Genomic DNA, 20,298 nt, shown 5'->3' with positions numbered 1-20,298 from the left:
CACCTCCTGTGCCTGCAACAATTACCAGTGATAGGAATTCTAGAATGTTCCTTTGTTTTATTTTGTCTTCTTGGGGTTTGGGGCCGAATGAGACTGTTCACTGGTTGCCCCCTAAAGGGACTTCCTGTGAGAAGAAGCAGGTCCACCTCTCCTCATGCAATCCTACATCCCAACCGTCTAAGCCCACAAGGATTCCAAAGGGTCCCTAAGGTGACGCGTGTTGGGTTCTGAGTCCTACTGGTCCATTGTTAACGCAATGGCCTCTTGTAAATGTAGGGCATGGCCTATACCGCAATCTTTTTTTGCCTGTTCTTACTCTCGACTCTCAGAGAAAACGTTTTCAACAACTTCAATGTGTTAAAAAACGAATTCATGGAGTAATGGCATTGCTTTTATTAGAATAAATAGTTTGTGCATATTTAAATATACTATTGACGTTGTGTTAGTCTTTACTGTTCTTGTTCAGTATGTGTTGCCATTTACAGTAGCATAACATTTTTATTAATATAAAACATATATATATATATATTAAAATAATAATCCACTAATGGTAGGGGGGTACTAACTCAAAATGTAATAGGAGGTCGCAGGTATGACTTTTAAACTCATGACGCACTGTTTAGTAGAATAACAAACCCTGTGACTGCCTCTGCCTGGCTGGTAAACCTTGGATTGCCAAAACGTTCCATAAACAGTGTATTTCTAAAATAATTTAAATGCACCAAGTAAGAACTAACTTGCTGGCTTTGGCAAGCAGAGAGCTTACCGGAAGCAGACCCTATGACAGAGATAACGGTTTCCGGCGAAGAGAACACAAACGTCTAGGCCAAGGCATGACCTTTTAGAACTGGAGGGCTGCACGTGACATGTCACCGCCCCAGCACTGATGGTCACAAGCCTGTAACTGTGAAATATATGCGTTTCTATTTTAGCGACCTAAAATGTTGAAACTATGCATCATAACCCTAAAACCACATTCTTTAGGTTTATGGTCCGGGGACAGCGCAACAATATTATAAATGTAGGCTCTTACCACAGGGCTGTTAATCTCGATTGCACCCTAATTGAGATTATAATTTGTGCAAAAACAAACTGCTCTTATTCCTGCACAAATCTTGGCAGGTGAAACCCGTCGTACTTTGTTAGTTATTAAATACCATAAGACACGAGTTTTGTGGTGCAGAATGGGGGAACAATGCGGTGTTGCTGCAATAGGGAAGCACTAACACAACTGGTAAGCACCACACCAAGCTGCATTTTTATTTACGGGGTGTCCTTTTACCTCCCAAAATGTCTTTGATGTGTACAAAAATAAAAAGTTTCCCAGTGCAAACAATTTAGGAAAAATTGAGGAAAATATGTTAACACACAAAAGACAAAGCCAAGAGTTAATTTCAAATCTGTGGGGTCCAAAACTATGTATTTGCAGAAAAAGTGATGCTAGTTTATTTTCGTTTGGGAATTGTCCTGCTGAAGGGCTGCTGAAAGGAGACAGGAGGAGAAGAAACATGAAGGAAAATAGGAGGAGAGAAACAAAAGACACTTGCCTGGTATTAAAGAGATGATAGAGCCAATCTTTACATGTCATCGACAAATATTTATACCAATAAATAAAAAATGGAGTACTCTACTTACACAGTTTCATCGTTCTTGAACTCCAGTTCACCATAAGTGTCTTCGAAGTCTTCCCCGCCACCTTTCGCTGTCCCTTCCACTGTCCTGAAGGGGACAATAACTGTGCCACGTGCCCCGGAGGTCCGCAAAACCTTGACTTCCATCACACCAATGCTTTCACTTGCATGTACGACATCACACTCAAAGGTGAAGATGCCAGCATGGTCATCGTCCAAAATAGTCACTGTTGCAACACAGGGGGAGACCAAAATGGCTTTGGGATGATGTAGGTTGTTGTGATCCAACATGTCGTTTGCCTCAGCTACCCGCACGCTATTAAGTCGCACAAAGAAATGTTCATCCTCTTCAAAGATATCATCATCGATAACGCCAACTGAGAACTCCTTTTGGGTTTCCCCTGCTTTGAAGACCAACATACCTTCTGTGAACTCATAATCTGCCCCTGCATTGGCAGAGCCATCCTCGGTTTTGTAGTCCACATAAACCGTCTTGGAAATGTCACCACCTTTGCGAACCACAGTTAAGATGACAGCGCCACAGTTTTCCAGACACTGGTAAGAGCAAGGGTCAAAAAAGATCTTTGACACAAACTCTTCAGGTTCATCAGACTGCACTTCGTGCAAGCTCACGCTCCTCTTTGCTTGCTCAGCTGCATGCTTTTTTAAGATATTGCCTGCTCCTGTCATCATTCTTGTGGCCTGTATTCGGTAAAAAGCTCGGCTCTTTTGTTGGTGTGATAACGCATAGTAGTTTGCCATTTCCACAAGCTGGTCCAAGTCTTTCTCAGGATGTTTCTGTTTTAGGTCCTTCAAGATCCGAATCATTTCTCTGCGAGACTCATCCACCTCCTTCCCTTCCATATTTACAAGACTGCCATCCAGAAAGTGTGAATTCATCATTTTGCCATCCATCTCAATGCCTTTGGGATGTTCACCTTCTGTCTCTATCATTATCCCCCTGTGTTTGTCAGTTCTGTACTTTTTGTGCATGTACTTGTAAAAAAGTAACCGCCTGTCTGCCACCCAGGCCAGGAAAACACAAACTGGGAAAAAGAAGAGGGTCAGTAAGCCTTCCCAAACCTGGACCACCCCTGGTGAGAATACTGCAAGGATCATGTACAACCATATGTAGGCAAAAATGCTCCACGCCGCTGTCACAAAGAAGACTCTCAGGTGTTTGATCTTCCTGGTTTCCCCATCAGGAATGACATAAACACAGATTGCCAGAATGATGAACATATTGAAAGCTGCACTGCCAACAATGGTGGAAGGGCCCAAATCTCCAGCCACAAACCCATGTCCACACACTTCAATCAACGACAGAAGAATCTCTGGAGCAGAAGATCCGAGAGCCATGAGAGTCAGGTTGGATACTGTTTCGTTCCAGACCCGGATAGTAGTTGTAGTTGTCTCTCCATTTGGTTTTCTGATTGTGATCTCCCTCTCCTGTGAAGTGATGACCTCTATTGATGCCATGAAACGGTCTGCAATAATGGAAACCCCAAGGAACATGTATATCATGGCCACAAAGTAAACAATCACCCTTGCAATTTTGTCCCCCAGCGATGGATTTTCCGGGTACCATATTGGCAAAATGACGCCTGACTTGCATTCGTCCGTTCCAGAACATGTGTTGTTTGGATCTGTGCTCGGCAGCTCCCCAGTTGCACCACCATCTACGCACAAACCTTGTAAAAATAGCACAAATGTAACCAGGCCAAAGTGGAGAAAGGCCAATGGAAGGGAGTGCAAGCGTAACCACGCCATACAAAGGCGTATTCCTCACGCTTTCCGTAGCTGCAATGGTTGTTGTAGCAGGGATAAGAATCTGGAAAAAAAGAAAAAAGTTAAAAAACCAAACAGAACATATAAGCGAAAGAACTAAGATATAAATTATCAGTACATGTACGCATGAGCATGGGGGCATTTGTATGCAACTCTATTATCATATTATTGATTCATGAACTTTTTAGATGCAAAAATAATTCAAAGAAGTTACAGCAACGTCGGTACAAAACCAGGTGTAATTTCTCACTACAAAGTCATACAATGTGGCTGAAAGCGGATATTATCTTAAGTCATGCAAATTTGCAAATTTTCCAAGTAAGTTGGTCATCTTATGTAGACAGTGTATGTTACCTCTATTGACAAAAGATCAGCCAAGAAAGGTTTATGCTAAATGAAAACTCCAATTCAAAATGGTCTTTTTGGGTAGAAGTTGCCTCGCTCTTAACCTACCAGGGTTATGTTCAGGGAAGGACAAGGGTACGTTTCAAAAGATCATGTGAACGGAGACACTGGCCTCTGTTTCATTGGACAGGCTTTCTTTCATGAGCTCTCTGGTCAAGTACAGACCAATGAGCAAAAACTGAGCACCTCTGACTTGTGTACCTACGACTTATAAATTCCTTCTTCAGTTTTTTTTGCATATAAAGCATCTTTCCATCTAAAGAAAAATCTTCCTCAACACCTTCTAAAAATAAGAGCATTGAAGGCCCTTTGCCACTCATTAGGAGAGCAGTGAGCGTGAGAAAAAGTGATGCCAGTAAATGGAATAACTACAAACTTTGTGGTTCACCACACTGCCAATACCACCACCACCGCACTTCTAGTGTAACATCCAGTATCTACCAAATTAAATCACTGGTTTTCCCCAGAGTATTCAATGAGAGGGACCCTTGTAGGTCCTGATCTAGTTGAGTAAGGCTTCATGCAGTTTGGGGTGAAGTGTTTTTCCATGGTTGTGTTCCAAAAGGGTGTAAGGGGGCAGTTGCGGCATGAGACCAGCCTTCCAAGTTGATGTGTGTTTAAGTCTTCATAGTAGGATGCAAATGAGTGAACGGGCAGGTCATCTGATCTTGTGCTAAGGGTTGCCAGCTATGCTAATGTAGGCCCTCGCCCCGAAAAGTGCAGGTTTGTAAGGTGCCTCGTGTGTTGCTTGCCCCCTCTTCTGGGGATTATGTACCTGAGAGCAAATACAACGTTTGTAACATATAATTTCAAGTTACTTGCAGAAAAATATGTAAGATGTGACTCTTATAAAGCCTGTTCTCTCTAACCGAAATTTCTCTTTAAATTCCCAGATTAGAGAAAGTAATTAGAATATATGCGAATTAATTGTTGAGCAGCAAAGGAAAAACAGGTGCGACCTTCAAAGCATGCTGCGCCTCCATTTGCACAGTGTATACAATTAGTGTGTCTTTTCTCGTGCATAAAGATGGGAGATTTTTTGTTCTGTTCCATTGCCTGGATCTCGCCCATGGTAAGTACATGCCACTTAGATCTGACCCGCTGTGGGTGACAAGCAATTACAGAATTCTGCTTTAATCTGATAGCAGCACCTGCTGCTCGCCCTTCTGGCTTCATTACCGGCTGTGACTTTCCATGCACACTCGACTCTGGGCCTCACTTGGCGCTTGTCTGTTGAAAAGCTGCAGACCAAAAAGGCGATTGATTTTCTTTGGACAACTAAGTAATGCCATTCGTAGCCCATCACATTATGGAGAAGGTGGGGGAATACGATTTCTTATACCCCAAGCTTTCAGTAATTCTGGGGAATATTCATTAAACAGCAACCTTATTTCTAAAGTTGCCTGAAAAATCGGTTTTACTGACTCATTAGGGTATTACATCTTCTGACGATTTCCACTGAGCCTTTTATTCCTAATAATTGCTGGACATTACAACCACAGGCGTGGGTGCCGCGCTGACGTCATGGTAGCAGAAGGCGCTACACCTCTCAATAGGAGGCAGAGCACCTGCTGAGATTCCACTGAGGGTAAGGTAGGTAAGTGTCCAAAAATGTGCTCCATTAGTTGACTTTTTTTCTGAACTATTTAGAAAATAGAACTTTTGTCTTGGCTGTAAACATCATAACCCTCAATAAGTACAATGTAAGTAATTAGTCTGTTTTAAGGCCAGGTGAACTAATACAGTTTTTTTCCTGGACTTATTGTTAAAATCATTTTTTGCTATATGTGGATGCCTAATTATCAGCACAAGAACAACGGACATAACTTCGATCTCAAACAATACCACATATTTAACAGTCTCATAAATATTTATTAAAATACACATAAAATACTAGTGATTGGTTTGGCTGAACCCTATCCCCTGTGCCATTATAACTTGGGTTACTCTCTAAATTAAGGCGAGGAGACATTGTATGAATGTTTCTATAGAAGAACTCCTACCCACCACGTTGGCTATGTTGCTACCCACTTAGTCATTTACCACCGGGTATGCACAGGACTGCTAGGTGATACTGTCACAGTAGAGTGAGCGGGTTAGCTTGGGTTCATGCACTAGTGAGGAGACTTGTATGGCCCGCACTGTGGATGTGCGTTTGCCCCACCACCACCACCACCTCCACCCAAGGTAGATGTGCCAATGTCTTCGCTTGCACAATGCAGTTTAAGATAAAAGATCCATTGACTTCTGAATGTCTTTATCTTTAAAGGTCAATGATATTTAAGTGTTATTTAAATGAAAAGAGCAAAAGAAACTTATGTTCTCATTTAGAATTTGGCCAAGAGGGCATGTTTCGTGCGGCCGCTCAGCAAACTTTCCATGCCTTCAGAGGAGCCACCGCGGCACCAGCCCTTTCTGAGGGCATGGAGACCTTCACCAGGCAGGTGGAGATCTCCCAGTGTGGCAGGCTGAATGTCTGCCAGGGCAGCGGAGGACATTGCTTCTCTGTCCCAGCAAAATGAAGGACAGCCAGCCAAGGTCTCATTGATCCCTAGATTTACAGTTTGTAATGGATGTGCAAGGGATTACCGTAGCCCTAATCAAAGTCACTACGCATGCTTGCATAAGACAAGATGGACAGCAACTTCTTACACTCTTATATGCTGCTTATATTCACTATAGTAAAGGCAGTGATATTTTTTCCAAATTTCAGTTTCCTTCCATGACTATAGGCTGTCAGGAGCTGGTTTATCTACTTTTGGCAACAAACCAATCGCCCCGACAGGTGGCATTTGGATATAATTTATTGACCTCTTATTTGCACAAAATCAGCATCAATGAACATCCACTGCTGAGTCACGGTAAATCCTAAAGTTACGGACCCCATCACAGCAGTCCCAGGCCAAGCTGATTCTGCATGTCCATAGCTTGTTTCTCTGGAGTTTTATAGATATAAACTCCTTATTACATCCCTTGTTTCCAGCACCTTTCACGCCTCTGAGTCTCCCCACTCTTTGACCTCTGCCTTCCACACTGCCCTGACGCATCTCCCTGCTCTGTGACCCCTGTCTGCCACACCGCCACAACGCATCGCCTGCTCTTTGACCCCTGCCTGCCACACCGCCACAACGCATCTCCCCGCTCTTTGACCCCTGCCTGCCATGCTGCAACAACACATCTCCCCGCTCTTTTACCCCTGCCTTCTACCCTGCCACGACGCATCTCCCCACTCTTTGACCCCTGCCTGCCACACTGCACCAACGCATCTCCCCGCTCTATGACCTCTGTCTGTCACACTGCCATGAGCCATTGGTTACTTTTCCTTTTGTACCGGCTCCTAGACTACTCTCTGTTTTTTTCCTGCACTCCTGCCTGTGCAGTGGTGGCAGCAAGCTCTGCTTATGTTCTGTTGACATCAGCACCTGCCCGCGCTAGTAGTGAAACCTGGCTATGGTCAGCTGTGCTTGCAGCAACCCTGGTGTGTGCTGCACTGGCAGCAGTCAGGGAGTGCTGTATTGTCTCCAGTACCTGTCCGTGGTGCGGTGGCTGCAATCTGAGCTTATGCCGCACTGAAAAGCTCAGATCTACTCCCTAAACATTAACTGCTGTTGTCCCAGCTCTCTGTAGCTGCTCATGATTTTAGGCTTTTTGTTTTATAATATTTATTTTCCGTATATGAATGTGTATTCCCGATTACCACTCTAGCTGCTGACTACTCCATCCCTATTTCTAATCATAATAATAATAATAATAATAATATTAATACATTATTATTAGTAGTAGTGTTATTATTAGTAAGAATAAAACCAGCGGTAATAAGGATAATTATGTACTAATACTACTAATAATTATTATTATTAGTAGTATCAATACTACTTTCTATATTAGTATTAACATTGATAATAATAATAAAAAATTATCATTAATAGTCGTGCTAATACTAATAATAAGACTAACAGTATTAATGATCGTGGTGGAATACTACAACTACAAATAGTTCAATAATTATAATGACATATACTTATTAGTATTATTATTAGCACTGATGTTCTTATTGTTAAAATGATCACTGTTATTAATATTAAGATGGTCACTATTAATAATAAGAATAACTGTAGAGCAGCGTAAATTTGGCTGCACCCTTACATGTTACAGAAGTAACATGAAAATGTAATCAACATCATATATTCTGTGTGCTTTAACCTTATTAATGTAAAGTGAAGCATGAAGCATCAGCATGTATAATTGAAGAATCATTCACTGTAGAAACTAGAGTTTTCATAGATACTAATGTTTAGCCTTACCATGAGGAATTGTAGTACTCATTCACATTTACACTTGTATCTTAAAAGATTGGATTTATGGAAAAACACATTGCATATGCAATCATGAATTAATTTATTCATGTTTTGCATTTATTCTGACCTTATGCTTGCAGTCATAATTGTGTATAAGAAGTGCACATTGACAGTAAGTTAGCATGAGTAGGCCTTCGTTTTAACATGAAATTTATTTTTTTGTGCTCTGCATAATTTTCCTTTGCAGGTGTGCATTCGTGATTTCTTAGCTAGAGAGAGGTGATTTGTGTATTAGAGATAGAGAGGCCTGAGAAGAAAAATGTTGGCACAAACTGGACAATTTAATTAGCAGAAGAATCCTCCTATTCATTGCCTATCTGAAGTGAGGAGACTCAAGTGTAATCTGGTTATTGGAGCCCTGTGGGATGGGAGATTCATCCGATGTTGCAAGTGTGTCCCCTGAGAAAGAGAAATAATTGGGCTTGTGGTGTTGTGTTTTAGATATACAGATGCACCTGAAATTGTCCATTTTAAGTTAGTGTTCCCTTTGGTAGAGTCGTGACAGATTCCTTTAGACTTGGAGAGGTACAGGCCTCTCAGCTCCCCTTTTTCCCTTTTTCCCTTACTGTGAGTAGCTTCATGCTAAAACAGCTTTCCCTTCTTTGAAGACTTCTACTGGAGTCTTTTCCATGTTGACACCCGCCTTGCTCTATTCCTGGAACTCCTGAGACCTTAACCTACTTAGTTAGAACCTAATCAGATGTCCTTAATTCTGTTTATGCTTAGGAGGACGAATTTCTTTGAGGAGAGTCAATTCTTGATTCCTTGTATCTGTATTGTTGTGACTTATTGTATGCCTTATGCTATTGAGACTACACCTATTCTGGTAGTTCAGCTTGCCGGTTCTGATCCTGTACCTTTATATATTTTTTTTAATTCACGTATATTGTAATGTCTAATTTGCAATAAATATATTAAACTTCGATATTGATTCCTGGTCCTCTTTGTGTGGCCAAATTGGCTTCATGAACTGAAAATAGTGACTTTATTGCTAACTGCTTTGCCTCCCAGTACACTCAAAGACCCATAAAATGGAGACCACCGACCACTTCCGTATGTGCCCTCACAACTATTGATATAATGTAATATTAGCAAATACTACCATCATTTCTGATAATAATCATCATCCTACTCATAATAGTTGAGTTATCTATAAACACAATAGATAGAATTGTTACTATTTCCCAGATGCACATAATATCGTTAGTAGTCTCAAATATAATCAAACTTCAGTCTTGATTTTGGTTCCATCTGAAGTGACAAATGATTACATCAGTTTCACGGCTTCATTGCCCTCAGGATGCTTTTAGATCCACACTTGGACATCGTTTGCTACCTTTAAACTGGTGTAAAAATCAGAGCGACTTCATGTTTTTTTTTTGCTCTTTGCATACTAGTGAGAGCTATGCCAAAGCAGTTTGCTTGAACTCAAATATCACGATTGCGGCAAAGTGAAAATTTGGAAAGTGCATAATGGATCCATTGCAGATAACATACGACACATCTGTAGTAAAGTGCTAATTATCTGCATTGATAGATTTATAACAAAAACCTGTTCTTTGAGGGACTTTTATTATGAAACTGGAGCAACTGGATTTTGAACTGTGTCTGGTGCCCCTGTAGTTGGAAAAGGAACAGACTGATGTTGCCTCAAACAATAATTCAAATTCAGTCTTTGTGTGCTGTGGCAACACTTTAGTTTGGGACAAATGCTGTTTGTCCCATTGTCTGTTACACAAGCTGCAAAAAATGGACTTTCTGATTTATCTTTTGCAATTATGCACTATTCTGCTTAATTTGGATGCATGATTATAAAAAATCACGATACTCTCCCCCTGAGTTGAATGACAATCAAATCGATTGTATGAAATAGGAGTCTTTCATTCCAGACAGTTCCTCATACCATTTCATTGTACTCCTGTCTGTAAATTAGCAGTGCCTGATTCACACAAATGTCTACATGCGAGTACGTGCAGAGATTTACACACCTGCGACAACATACCTTTGTACTTTTAACAATTAACATACATTCCCAGAAGTACACCTTCAAAGGCCTACCACCCACAGGTTTTGTTGTATATGAAAATATCGTAGGCGTGCCTCAAAAGCTATTGGATCCAAAATACCAAGTACCAAAATATCATCAAGGTAAACATATACAAGTAACTATATATAGGCAACTACAAGTTTATGTACCTTGAAATACATATTTTGCCAAGGTATGTAGATATGAAGTTAAGAATTGTAAATTTACATTTATCAGTAGATAATTACATTGATGATCTTTTCATAGTCCGTATTTTTTCTACGAATGTTTTGCAAGACAATATTTTTCCAAAGTATTCTGGTAGTACACTAGAGGGTCCCAGTTATAGTCCTTGGAAGTTATTTGAATTTTTAGTATTTGACATTTTTCCAATGCATACTTACCTGCACACTCCCCTTTTGTTTGGGAACAGACAGTGCTGATGTGTCATTCCAACAGGAAATATGTTTTCCTGCATTGAAACCCTTTTTCTAAGCCCCATCAAATTGGGAGTGTTCTATTTCCCTTATCCCATGAAGGGAACTCACTCCAACCTTTGGCCAGATCAAATCTACGTCCATTCCGAGGGTAGGAATGGGTCAGAGAATAGTGTGTACATGACATTTCCCTAGGCATTTACAAACTCACAGGGCTAGACACCTTGTAACATCTAAGCTCCATCTCTTCCACAGGAACTACACTCAAACAAATGTATGCATGCGGGGCATACAATTGCACAGGAATAACTAGATTTAAGTCCACTGTGATTACCTAATAGACGTAAATCCAGCCATTTATGGGTGGTGTACGAAATTAGCAAAAGATTTATCTGGTCAAAATGACAGTTTTAAAGTGCACACACAGGCTGCAATGGCAGGCCTGACTCATTTGAAAGGGCGTCTTAGGTGGGTGGCAAAATAAGTGCTGCAAGCTTACTAGTAGCATTTAATTTAAAGGCCATGGGTACAAGTAGTACCACTTTACTAGGGAATTGCAAGTAAATTAAATGTGCCACTTGAGCATAAGCCAATTTTACCATGTTTGAAGGTGAGCGTACAAGCACTTTAGCAGTGGTTAGCAGTGGTAAAGTGTATAGAGTCCTAAAAGCCAACAAAACAGGTTAAAAAAACAGAAGGGTGAAGGCCAAATGTTTGCGGGTAACCCTGCAGAAAGGGCCATGTCCAACAGCTGGAAATGTACTTTTACAGTGGAATATACTTTTGTGACTCAGGCCTGTAGTTTTTTTGTCTCAACACATACCAGTTCATTAGTCTTTCTTCTGCGGTCAGTGGATTTACTGCTGCACATGGCTTTGAGGTTTTCCCGCTTCTGTAAGATCTCAGTATAGCTTGTATCTGTCTCGCATCCATGTATGCTAACTATTTCCACCTGGTTCTCATTTGTGCCTTCCCCGGCCAGCAGTTATTAGTGAAACAGGGACAATCTTCAACAGCCGAGCTCACCAGCCTCTGATTAGTCAAAAATATCTCCCAGGGAATAAGAACAGGGATAAGCACACCCGTGTAACAACTATCACGGTTTCTGCCCAGGAACAACCTCCATGTACAAAGCAACAGTAACAAGCATGTGCCAAAGCTGTCACCAGACAGGGTGAATGTTTCGGGACACGCCAGCTTTGAACCCAGAAACAGACAACCTGAGCTTAGCAGCATCTCTAGGTACTTCCATTAAAAGGGCATTAAAGCTAATTCAAAAACCCAAACATTGACACGCAAAGGATCCGAGGTATGTTTAACTGGTTCAAAAACATAATGCCACCAAAAAAGATACATGAAAAAAACCCCAGATAAAATGGTGAATTTTCTGACCGCCAAACTGTCACGTGGCTGGGGTTGGGCAACCATAGACTGCTGTCAGACCTTAATAATTGTTTGAAAGGGAACTTGTCCCAGTTTGTGGGATTTACGAGCGAGTCGTAGAGCTAACACAACAGGGCCGTCATAATGATTTTGTGAACCTGTGACAACCGCCTGTTCCAAACGCCCCCTGGTTCCACAGCTGATGAATATTGATACATTTTAAAACGAGGTACAAAACGTATATTAGAATTTATATATTGTACTGATTTGTTCGTTGGTCATAGTTATGGCATTGCCGCAGTGCCCAGAGAGGTTACAGTGGTTAACACCCTTACATTCTGAAGCTCAAAGAGCACACTATTAAACCTTGGGGGCTCCTAGCACTGAAGGAGAGGCAAGTGTATAGCATAAGAGGCATGCTTGTTAAAGGGACATGGAACAAGAAAAGCCAGAGGTGCCTTGAATCATGTTAGATCATCTTGAATTAACTTGAGTGGCTGAGACAGGGAGATCCAGAACAAGGTGACCATTACTGAAAAGGCTCATCACCACCTCAACATATCAGAACTTTTCATTAATTGATCCCAGGTTGGCTGTAGAAATGTGGTACCTGAAACATGTTAGCAGAAATGGACCAGTGCATGGAGCTATCTCCCACTCTCCTTCCTACAGGAAGCCAGTTTCTTTATTTGGGGACTGGCCTGCAATGGTACCTTTGGTCAGCACATGTGCATAGGTAGGCCGCTACATTACACACTCGTTGGAGTTCCTGGGTGAGGCATCTAAGAGCGTTTAGTTGCAGACAGATTACATGGTCTAACTTGGAAGTTGCTGTTTCTTGAATTGTGGGCTCTTTTTAGGGGGTAAAAACTTAAGAAAGATGTTAAAATAAAATACAAATCCAGACCTGTCCTTAGCGGGGATCTAGGGAGCCACCAGCAACTCAAAGACAAGTGTATCTGTGGCATTTTGGATAGGTTCAAGCTGTGCAAATACTCTCTGCTTGCATAAACATCCCAGGGGCGCCTAGCTGGATGGACAGGGACAAGGCATGAGTCAAGGAAAGAGAAACTGGAGGCTGAGTTAAGGGAACGTGCAGCTGATTGCAAAAGAGAAAGAAAAAGTGGAAACGTAATACAAAGTATTTGGTAAAGAGGGACAGAAAGACAAAGAGGAACCTAATTTGCAATGACCTTGACAGATAATGGAACTTTGCAAGTTGATGAACTCCACCAGGCAATCCCTCCCACCCACTTGTGTCTCCTCAGTATTCTCAGAATTGAGATGACTTGCAGGAGAGAATCCATCTTATCTTTAGTCTTTGTTGCACGCTTTTGTGAACACAGTTTGACCTGAAAGTGAAATGCAAAACAAATTCACCAAACCAAACTAAAAAGTTCTGGGCGAAACATTTCTGTTGCTAGGATTCCATAAATATTCCAACATTCCCAAAGTCAGGAGCTCTACTTCACGTCTTGATCAGAACCTTGGCTACTTATAGGAAAAATGAAAAGCAGAAAAAACGAATCTAACACAGCAAGAAGCTAAAAAATCATAGTGATAAGTCCATACGCAATGACCAACCGCAAGGCAGAAACCGCACAGAATTTCCGCATGGCTGATCCCAAGCTAACAGGATTAAATGTACTGATAGAGTTGTTTTAGCATTCGCTTCCCTGCACAGTGTTATCAGTGAAAACATGTAAGTTGGAAGTGGTCATATAGCTTTCACGTAGCCCTTTGGTGACGTATTTTCTGCGCCAGTGGTTCCTGAGAGCGGTAATGTCATCATCTATTTGGTTAATATATTAACGTAAAACTCCTTATTAAACCTACTGTGAATCAGCCTTCTGAAGCAATCTCAGTACACCAGTGCAGAGTAGGTCATCTACCTTAGCCTGCCGTCTAATGCTGCTTTTAAGGCATGACAAGAGTGAGCATGCCATAACACAAGGGTTCTTAACATTGGACTTCTGTGGACCCCCACTTAATCATTACTAGAATCCGGGGACCCCAGCTGAGTCAATACTGGAAGCCGAGGACCCCGGCATAAGCAATTTCGATGATTTTAACCACAAAGGACAAGAATACTATTACAAGCATTCATCAAACAAATAGACAAATGCTGAAATATTGTAATTCCCAAACAAATATGTTTAAAAAAAAATTAATGTGAAGGTTGGAGCTTTTCTAAATTGCATTGAGTCCATCCAGTGTCCATATTATGTTCTGTTTGATGCTCTTGCACTGCTCTTAATTTTTAGCCTCTAATTTCAAATTCTTTCATATTTACAGAACTTTTTTTATTTATATTAAATATTACCTAATTTTCAAAGCACTCACAGACCCCCTGAGAAGGCGTCGCAGACTCCCAGGGTTCCCCAGACCACTGGTTAAGAACCGCTGCCATAACAGCTATAATACCAAGTGTATATATTTATTAAACTGGTTACGCATATCTGAACATGACTATAGGCTGTGTGCTGGCTGCCAGCCTTTTAACTTTGGCAACATTTGCTTTGTCATGGGTTTTGGAAAGCCTATTTTGTTCAGAAAGCTGGTGGGCCCTCGCAAACATCAAAACAAATGTATAAAATCAAAAAGTATTTTTATTTAATAAAAACACATAGCCATACTACTCCATTACACTGAAGGGAACTACTTTGTGTGTGGATGTGCTCCTTGTGCAAGAGCGAAAGCTGTCACTCACAGTGAGGTCAGACATTGACACAAGATGGTTGACCCACCGTCCCATGAGGTGTTAGGTGAAAGAGAAAGGTGAATGGCATAACAATAGACCAATGGATGAGCAAGGCTGCCCCCTCCCTCCCTCTCGTTACTGCCCACCTCCCCTCCACTCTCCCACCTCAGTCGCTCTTTCAGGAAGACACCTGCTGATATCTGACAATGCCCGTTGATTGCCCTTTTCCTCCCCTATACCTTTGCCTCAGCATGCTTTCACACGCCCCCGAGTGACCCCTGCTCCGACACTGCTCTGATGTTGCACACCTAAAAACAACCACGAAAAACACCAATAAAAATGTTCAGTCACAGCAAAGCACTTGTAAAAAGTTGTACTACAAGCAATTATTATGCATTGCAATTATGTGAACCCAGAAATCAAAAGATCATTATGCAAATAAATGGAAACACCTGCAACATCACTAGCATTGCTAATGGAGCCACATGCTGATGAACACCTGCACCAACAGACCTTTAAACCCCATAGACATGCAAACTAGCAGAAACAACTAAACCTAAGCGATGAGCGAGCCGAAGGCATGTCGACTACCACCACGCTTACAGCGAGAGAAGGACATAACCTCAGGGTATGCAAACTCAACTCTGTGACACTCCTTGACTAAACCAACTCGGAATGTCCGCAGGGAATCCCATCCACCAATGACATCACTCCTAAAATAACACCCAGAAAGTCGGGTGAGACATTGCTGCCGTGTGCTCTATCATACTATGTCACTGGTTCACTCACGAGCTCACAGTCAGAACACGGTAAACAAGCATCCGTGCGCTAGGCCCTAGAGCAAGGCTAGGAGGTATTTTAACTCCCTGTCTCTTGGTTGGCAACCCGCTGCCACCTTCTTGGCTTTCCGTGCACCTATGACATTCCCAGCAGCATCCTTTGATGTAAAACTCCCGTACTCTGCTGTGCTCTGTTGCTTTGTAGCTAGGTGTGCACTACATAGGTTTCGCAAGTACGTACATGCAAAGGTCTAGATCCAGAAACTGTGCCCTACTGGGTGAGGTGTGGACATAGTAACTCACTGTGCACTACCTGCTACTCCTGCCTGATTGCTTATCCCACAGGTGACAGCAGATACCCCTTCAAGGCATCTCAGTGCCACTGTACTGCAACGACTCCAGTGGACACCGGAGACAAAGCTCTACAGATGAGCCATTGCGGAGGGCAATCAATAATGCATCTACCAGCATCAAGGGCTGTCTAGGCACCAAGTCCAATCAATAACAGCATGAGGTGCTACTGTATGTCTGTATCATGATCCTATTGCTACAACACCGCCTCGTGCCTGCCTCTGATCAGAAGAGAGAAGCCCTGGTCATGGCAATGAGTGACTGACTTAAGTCACATAAGGGCGATGCAGACCCTAAGATGTCTAACTGGAAGCATGAAGTATTGAGGAGGCTCTTGAGAGCTTGACTATGCCAACAGGTGTACAACCACCCCCAACCGCCAAACCAGGGATGTACTCTCCACATCACTCCATTGCATTAATCCACTCCAATCTGTTGTCTTGGCGTGGGAATGGAAGGGCTGAATGCATATTCTAGGCACATTTGCATTGCCCTTTTAGAGTTTGCATGGTGTGAGGTAGTAGGTAGTAGGTTTGTGTATTCTTAACTTTAAAAGGATGACAGCTGGTTGTTTTGCTGGTTCTGGATTCAGATGTGGCCTCCTGGGCGGGGAAGGATTTTGATCCTTGACTACTTGTGCGTAGGTGTTGTCATCTGCGTAAGGGTGGAGAGATAGAAGGGTTGAACAGCATAGACGTTCTGGTTGTGATAATCACCACCTCTCATTCGGCATTGTGCTGTTTCCTGGCCAGAGTGATGTGACTGCGGTGCAGGATTAACCTTGTGTTCAGGGATGCCGCCTTGCAGTCAGCGGGACACTGGGATGCTGGACAAGTACGTGGCCATTGACACGTGTAAGTATTGTGGTACAATCCGATGTAAACTTGTAAAGGAGATGAAGCTATGTGCACAGTAATATATGCTGGTGGTGGATTGTCCCCTGAGTGTTCACTTTGTGCATTGTAATTGCGTTGTGCAACCATTGTATGTGACATAGACATGGCGTATGTCAGTGTAGTTTTAGGAGGGTGCTTCTGGGTGTGTCACGATGCTATAATCGCCGTGATTTTCATGTATTTGGCATCGACGTTGCCACCTGGCGCCCTGCTTGATTGCCACAGCTGAATTTATGGACTTGGTTTTCTATTTGATGAAGTTCACATTTACAGGTTGATCTTACACAGAATTTCACAGCATTTGTTACGAACTTTGCAGCAGCAGCACCGTAGAAAAGATATCAGGCATATGCTGCAGGTAATTCGAAAATAAAACTGGCATTGCCAGTGGTTTTATTTCTTTCTACTGGACTGAGCATAGAAATGTGCCTGTGGTGCAGGGAGTACTGCTGCGGTCACACTCTCGCTGCGCACCTGGTACAGGTAATACGGTAGGGTGAAGGACATGATTCTGATGGGATGCCCAGAGGTCTTAGCAGGGCTGTCATGCTTTTGGCGAGACCTACAGAAACTAAGGAGCGTGGGGTAAAGTGATGTGCCTGAGACCACGCAGTCTGGTGAAGGGGGGTGATAATCCTTGTACTTCCAAAATGGTTAATTCAGGCACTGTGACTAAACTAATTTTACTCCCAGACATGTTATTATATATTCATGGCTCTCCTCGGCTGGGCTGATAACACGTTTCATGAGAGCACACCATTAACTCTCAACGGGGCTGATGTTCTTTAAAGTGGCAGTACTGACACTTCTCAGCATGTGTACTAAGATAATACTGACCTTTCTAAACAAGGCTGTTATACTTGTATGTGGCATTTCTTAAGTCCTTAGCAGAGTTGCTCTACTTTCCATTGAGCATACCCAGTGGTTAATTTGTGCCGGTGGGTGCTGTTGCACACCACGAGGACTGTTTTTTGGGGACAGTGGCCCTATCACTCATTCCAGTGGCGGTACAGGTTTGAAGGCCCATATAAATCAGTCTACCTGGGCTGGATGCTCCCTGTCCTAGGGTGCCCTAGTTGCCCCACCCACCACCATGTAGTCATTGCTGTGGCCCACTCCTTGTGCTGCGGCTGATGGGTTATACTTTATGTCCTGCATGTCACTGGGCGTGGGGGCACTGTACCCAACTGGTTATATGACTCCTTATCTCATCCTTAACTGCATCAGCCTCCATAGACAACTAGTTCCTTCTGCTGCTGGAGCGGGGGATGGGCAAAGCGAGGAGAGGCCGACACGCAGAATGGCACCCTGCTTCCAGTACTCCATGTGCGCTAGATCCATTTATTGAGTGAGTAAATAAAGTGCTTATATATAGCATGCAAATGCCAGGAGGTGTCTTGGCGCTGAGGTCTAAAAATGAAACTATCAGAACAGAGCCTATTTAGCAAGAAAGGCCGGAGAGTCAGGTTTTGAGCTGCTTCCACAATGATGGCAAATTAGACTGAGCACTAAGTTGAAAGGGCAGTAAATTCCAAAATTTACAGGCAGAGTAGGAGAAACTTCTACCGCCCCATCGGGCCTTGTTGATTCTCAGGTTAGTCTCCATCATGGCTGAACTGGACCAAAGGTTGTGATTAGGAAGATGCCAGTAGAAGACCTTTTGGAGATAATCAGGGCCACCATTATACAGTGCTTTGTGAACCAAGCCAAGAGCTTTGAACATAACTCGCTGATGGTCTGGAAGCCAGTGAAGTCTAGTGTTTGTTTGTGGGACCGGGTTGAATTTAGGGATTTTCATGAGCAGACGAGCTGCTGCGTTTTGAAGAGTCTGGAGTTTTTTCAATAATCATTGCTGAATACCAACGTAAAGAGCATTGCAGTACTCTATCTATCCTTGAGATGACTCGTGCAATTACGACCGTTTTCTAGAGCTCTAAGGTTTCGATGAAGGAAAAAAAAACAAGAAGTTGTGACCTGATTGATCTGCAAAAATACAGCTTAGCATCAGAGAGGATTGCAAACTTTATAGTTTTTTTAGGCTTTTGCACTGGAGCGGGAGGTTTTGAAGCCACCAACAGGAGTTCCAAAAAGAGCTGTCATTGCCAAGTAAAAGTACCTCGATCTCCTATGAGTTCAACTTAAGACAATTGCTCTTCATCCAGCATACAATTTGCCCCTTGCAATTATTGAATTGTTCAGCCACCTCTTCGACGTTACACAAAACAGATACTGCAATCTGTGTGTCATATGCATATTACAGAGAACACGCAGGAGCGGATCAGGTAGGCCAAAAGAGTAACGTAAACTTTAAAAAGTGTAGGACTTAATGAGGATCCTGGGGGTACCTCACACAGGAGGGAGAAGGGTTCTCAAGTAAATTCTCCCAAAGCAACAACTTGCTCTCTGTTGGACAGGAAGACGCTATGAAGAGAGAGTGCTGAGTCTTTCATGCCAGTGCTTTCAAACCGATTGATCACCAGCGAATAGTTGACAGTATCAAACGCGGCTAGCAAGTCAAGAAGATTCAGCACCACTTTCCCACCCTTGTGGACTATGGTTCTAATTTCCTCTGTTGCAGCCACTAGGTCTGACTCAGTACAATGGTTGGGCTGAAAGTCATATTGGGAATTTTTTAAAAGACGATATCCATCAAGAAAAGCCATGATATCAGCATTCATAGCCTTCTCCAATATCTTGGCCGGCAGAGGAAGACTTGAGATGGGCCGACAGTTCTTCATATCCTGAGGGTCACGGGAGAGTTTTTTGAGTAGAGGAAGCACTGAAGATTTTTTCCACGCTGCAGGAAACTGTCCAAAAATCATAATGTTGTTCAAAAGATCAGAGAGGTGGGCTGATACTGTGTCTGGAACTCCATGGAGCACATGAGGAGGGCAAGGATCGAAAGGTACCCCAGATTTAATGGAGTCAATGAGTTTGACAACCTCCTTATCTGAAAGGGGGGTAAAGGCAGCAAAAACACCAAGTAAGGCACTAGGTCTGAACTTAATGCCAGTGACTAATGGCTGCCAAAAGTGTGTCAATATGATTACCAGTGAATTAATTGAAAATCAGATTCACCTTTGATTGAAAAAAAGCTTTCTCATATATTACACAGAGTTTGATCAGGCCTTCTGGAATTATTATCATTACAATTAGTTAAGGCTTATATTGTTTTGGATAGCTCCTTGGTGGAGTCTTGGCTGTGGTGATTTTATCTGTGAAATATCTCGATTTTTCCTCTACGATTACAGGTTTGTCGTCATAGAGTTATAATTTAGATTTATTTTTTCTCCAAGACAGCAATCTTCCTCCAAAGTTGTTCCTAGCATCTACCTTTTTGTTTTAGTTTGTTTAGGTCTTGAGAATAAAATGTAGCAGTGGGTTTCTTTCTGTGGTTTCTATTTTTTGACAGGCTAACTGGGTGACTGCGGAAGCAACCCAATCAGTCAAATTGGCCGCTGCTAAGTAAATATTACATTCTGTTGTAGGGTAGGACCTTAAAAGAATATTATTGAGTCCAAGATCACAAGAAGCCCCCAGCAG

The 20,298-nt window shown here is 42.4% G+C and overlaps 1 protein-coding gene across 4 annotated transcripts in view; it reads right to left on the bottom strand.

The window, feature by feature from the left end:
- Positions 1–20,298, bottom strand: part of SLC8A3 (solute carrier family 8 member A3) — a 451,466-nt gene that overhangs the window by 339,565 nt on the left and 91,603 nt on the right. For all 4 annotated transcript variants that reach the window (XM_069208808.1, XM_069208807.1, XM_069208805.1 and 1 more), the window contains exon 2: positions 1,636–3,462. In XM_069208808.1, coding sequence (XP_069064909.1) covers positions 1,636–3,401 — 1,766 coding nt within the window. In that variant the 5' untranslated portion in view covers positions 3,402–3,462. The remainder of the gene's footprint in view (positions 1–1,635; positions 3,463–20,298) is intronic.

Source organism: Pleurodeles waltl, chromosome 9 (genome assembly GCF_031143425.1).
Source record: "Pleurodeles waltl isolate 20211129_DDA chromosome 9, aPleWal1.hap1.20221129, whole genome shotgun sequence".
NCBI lineage: Eukaryota > Metazoa > Chordata > Amphibia > Caudata > Salamandridae > Pleurodeles > Pleurodeles waltl.
This window is presented reverse-complemented; position numbering and strand designations above follow the sequence as displayed.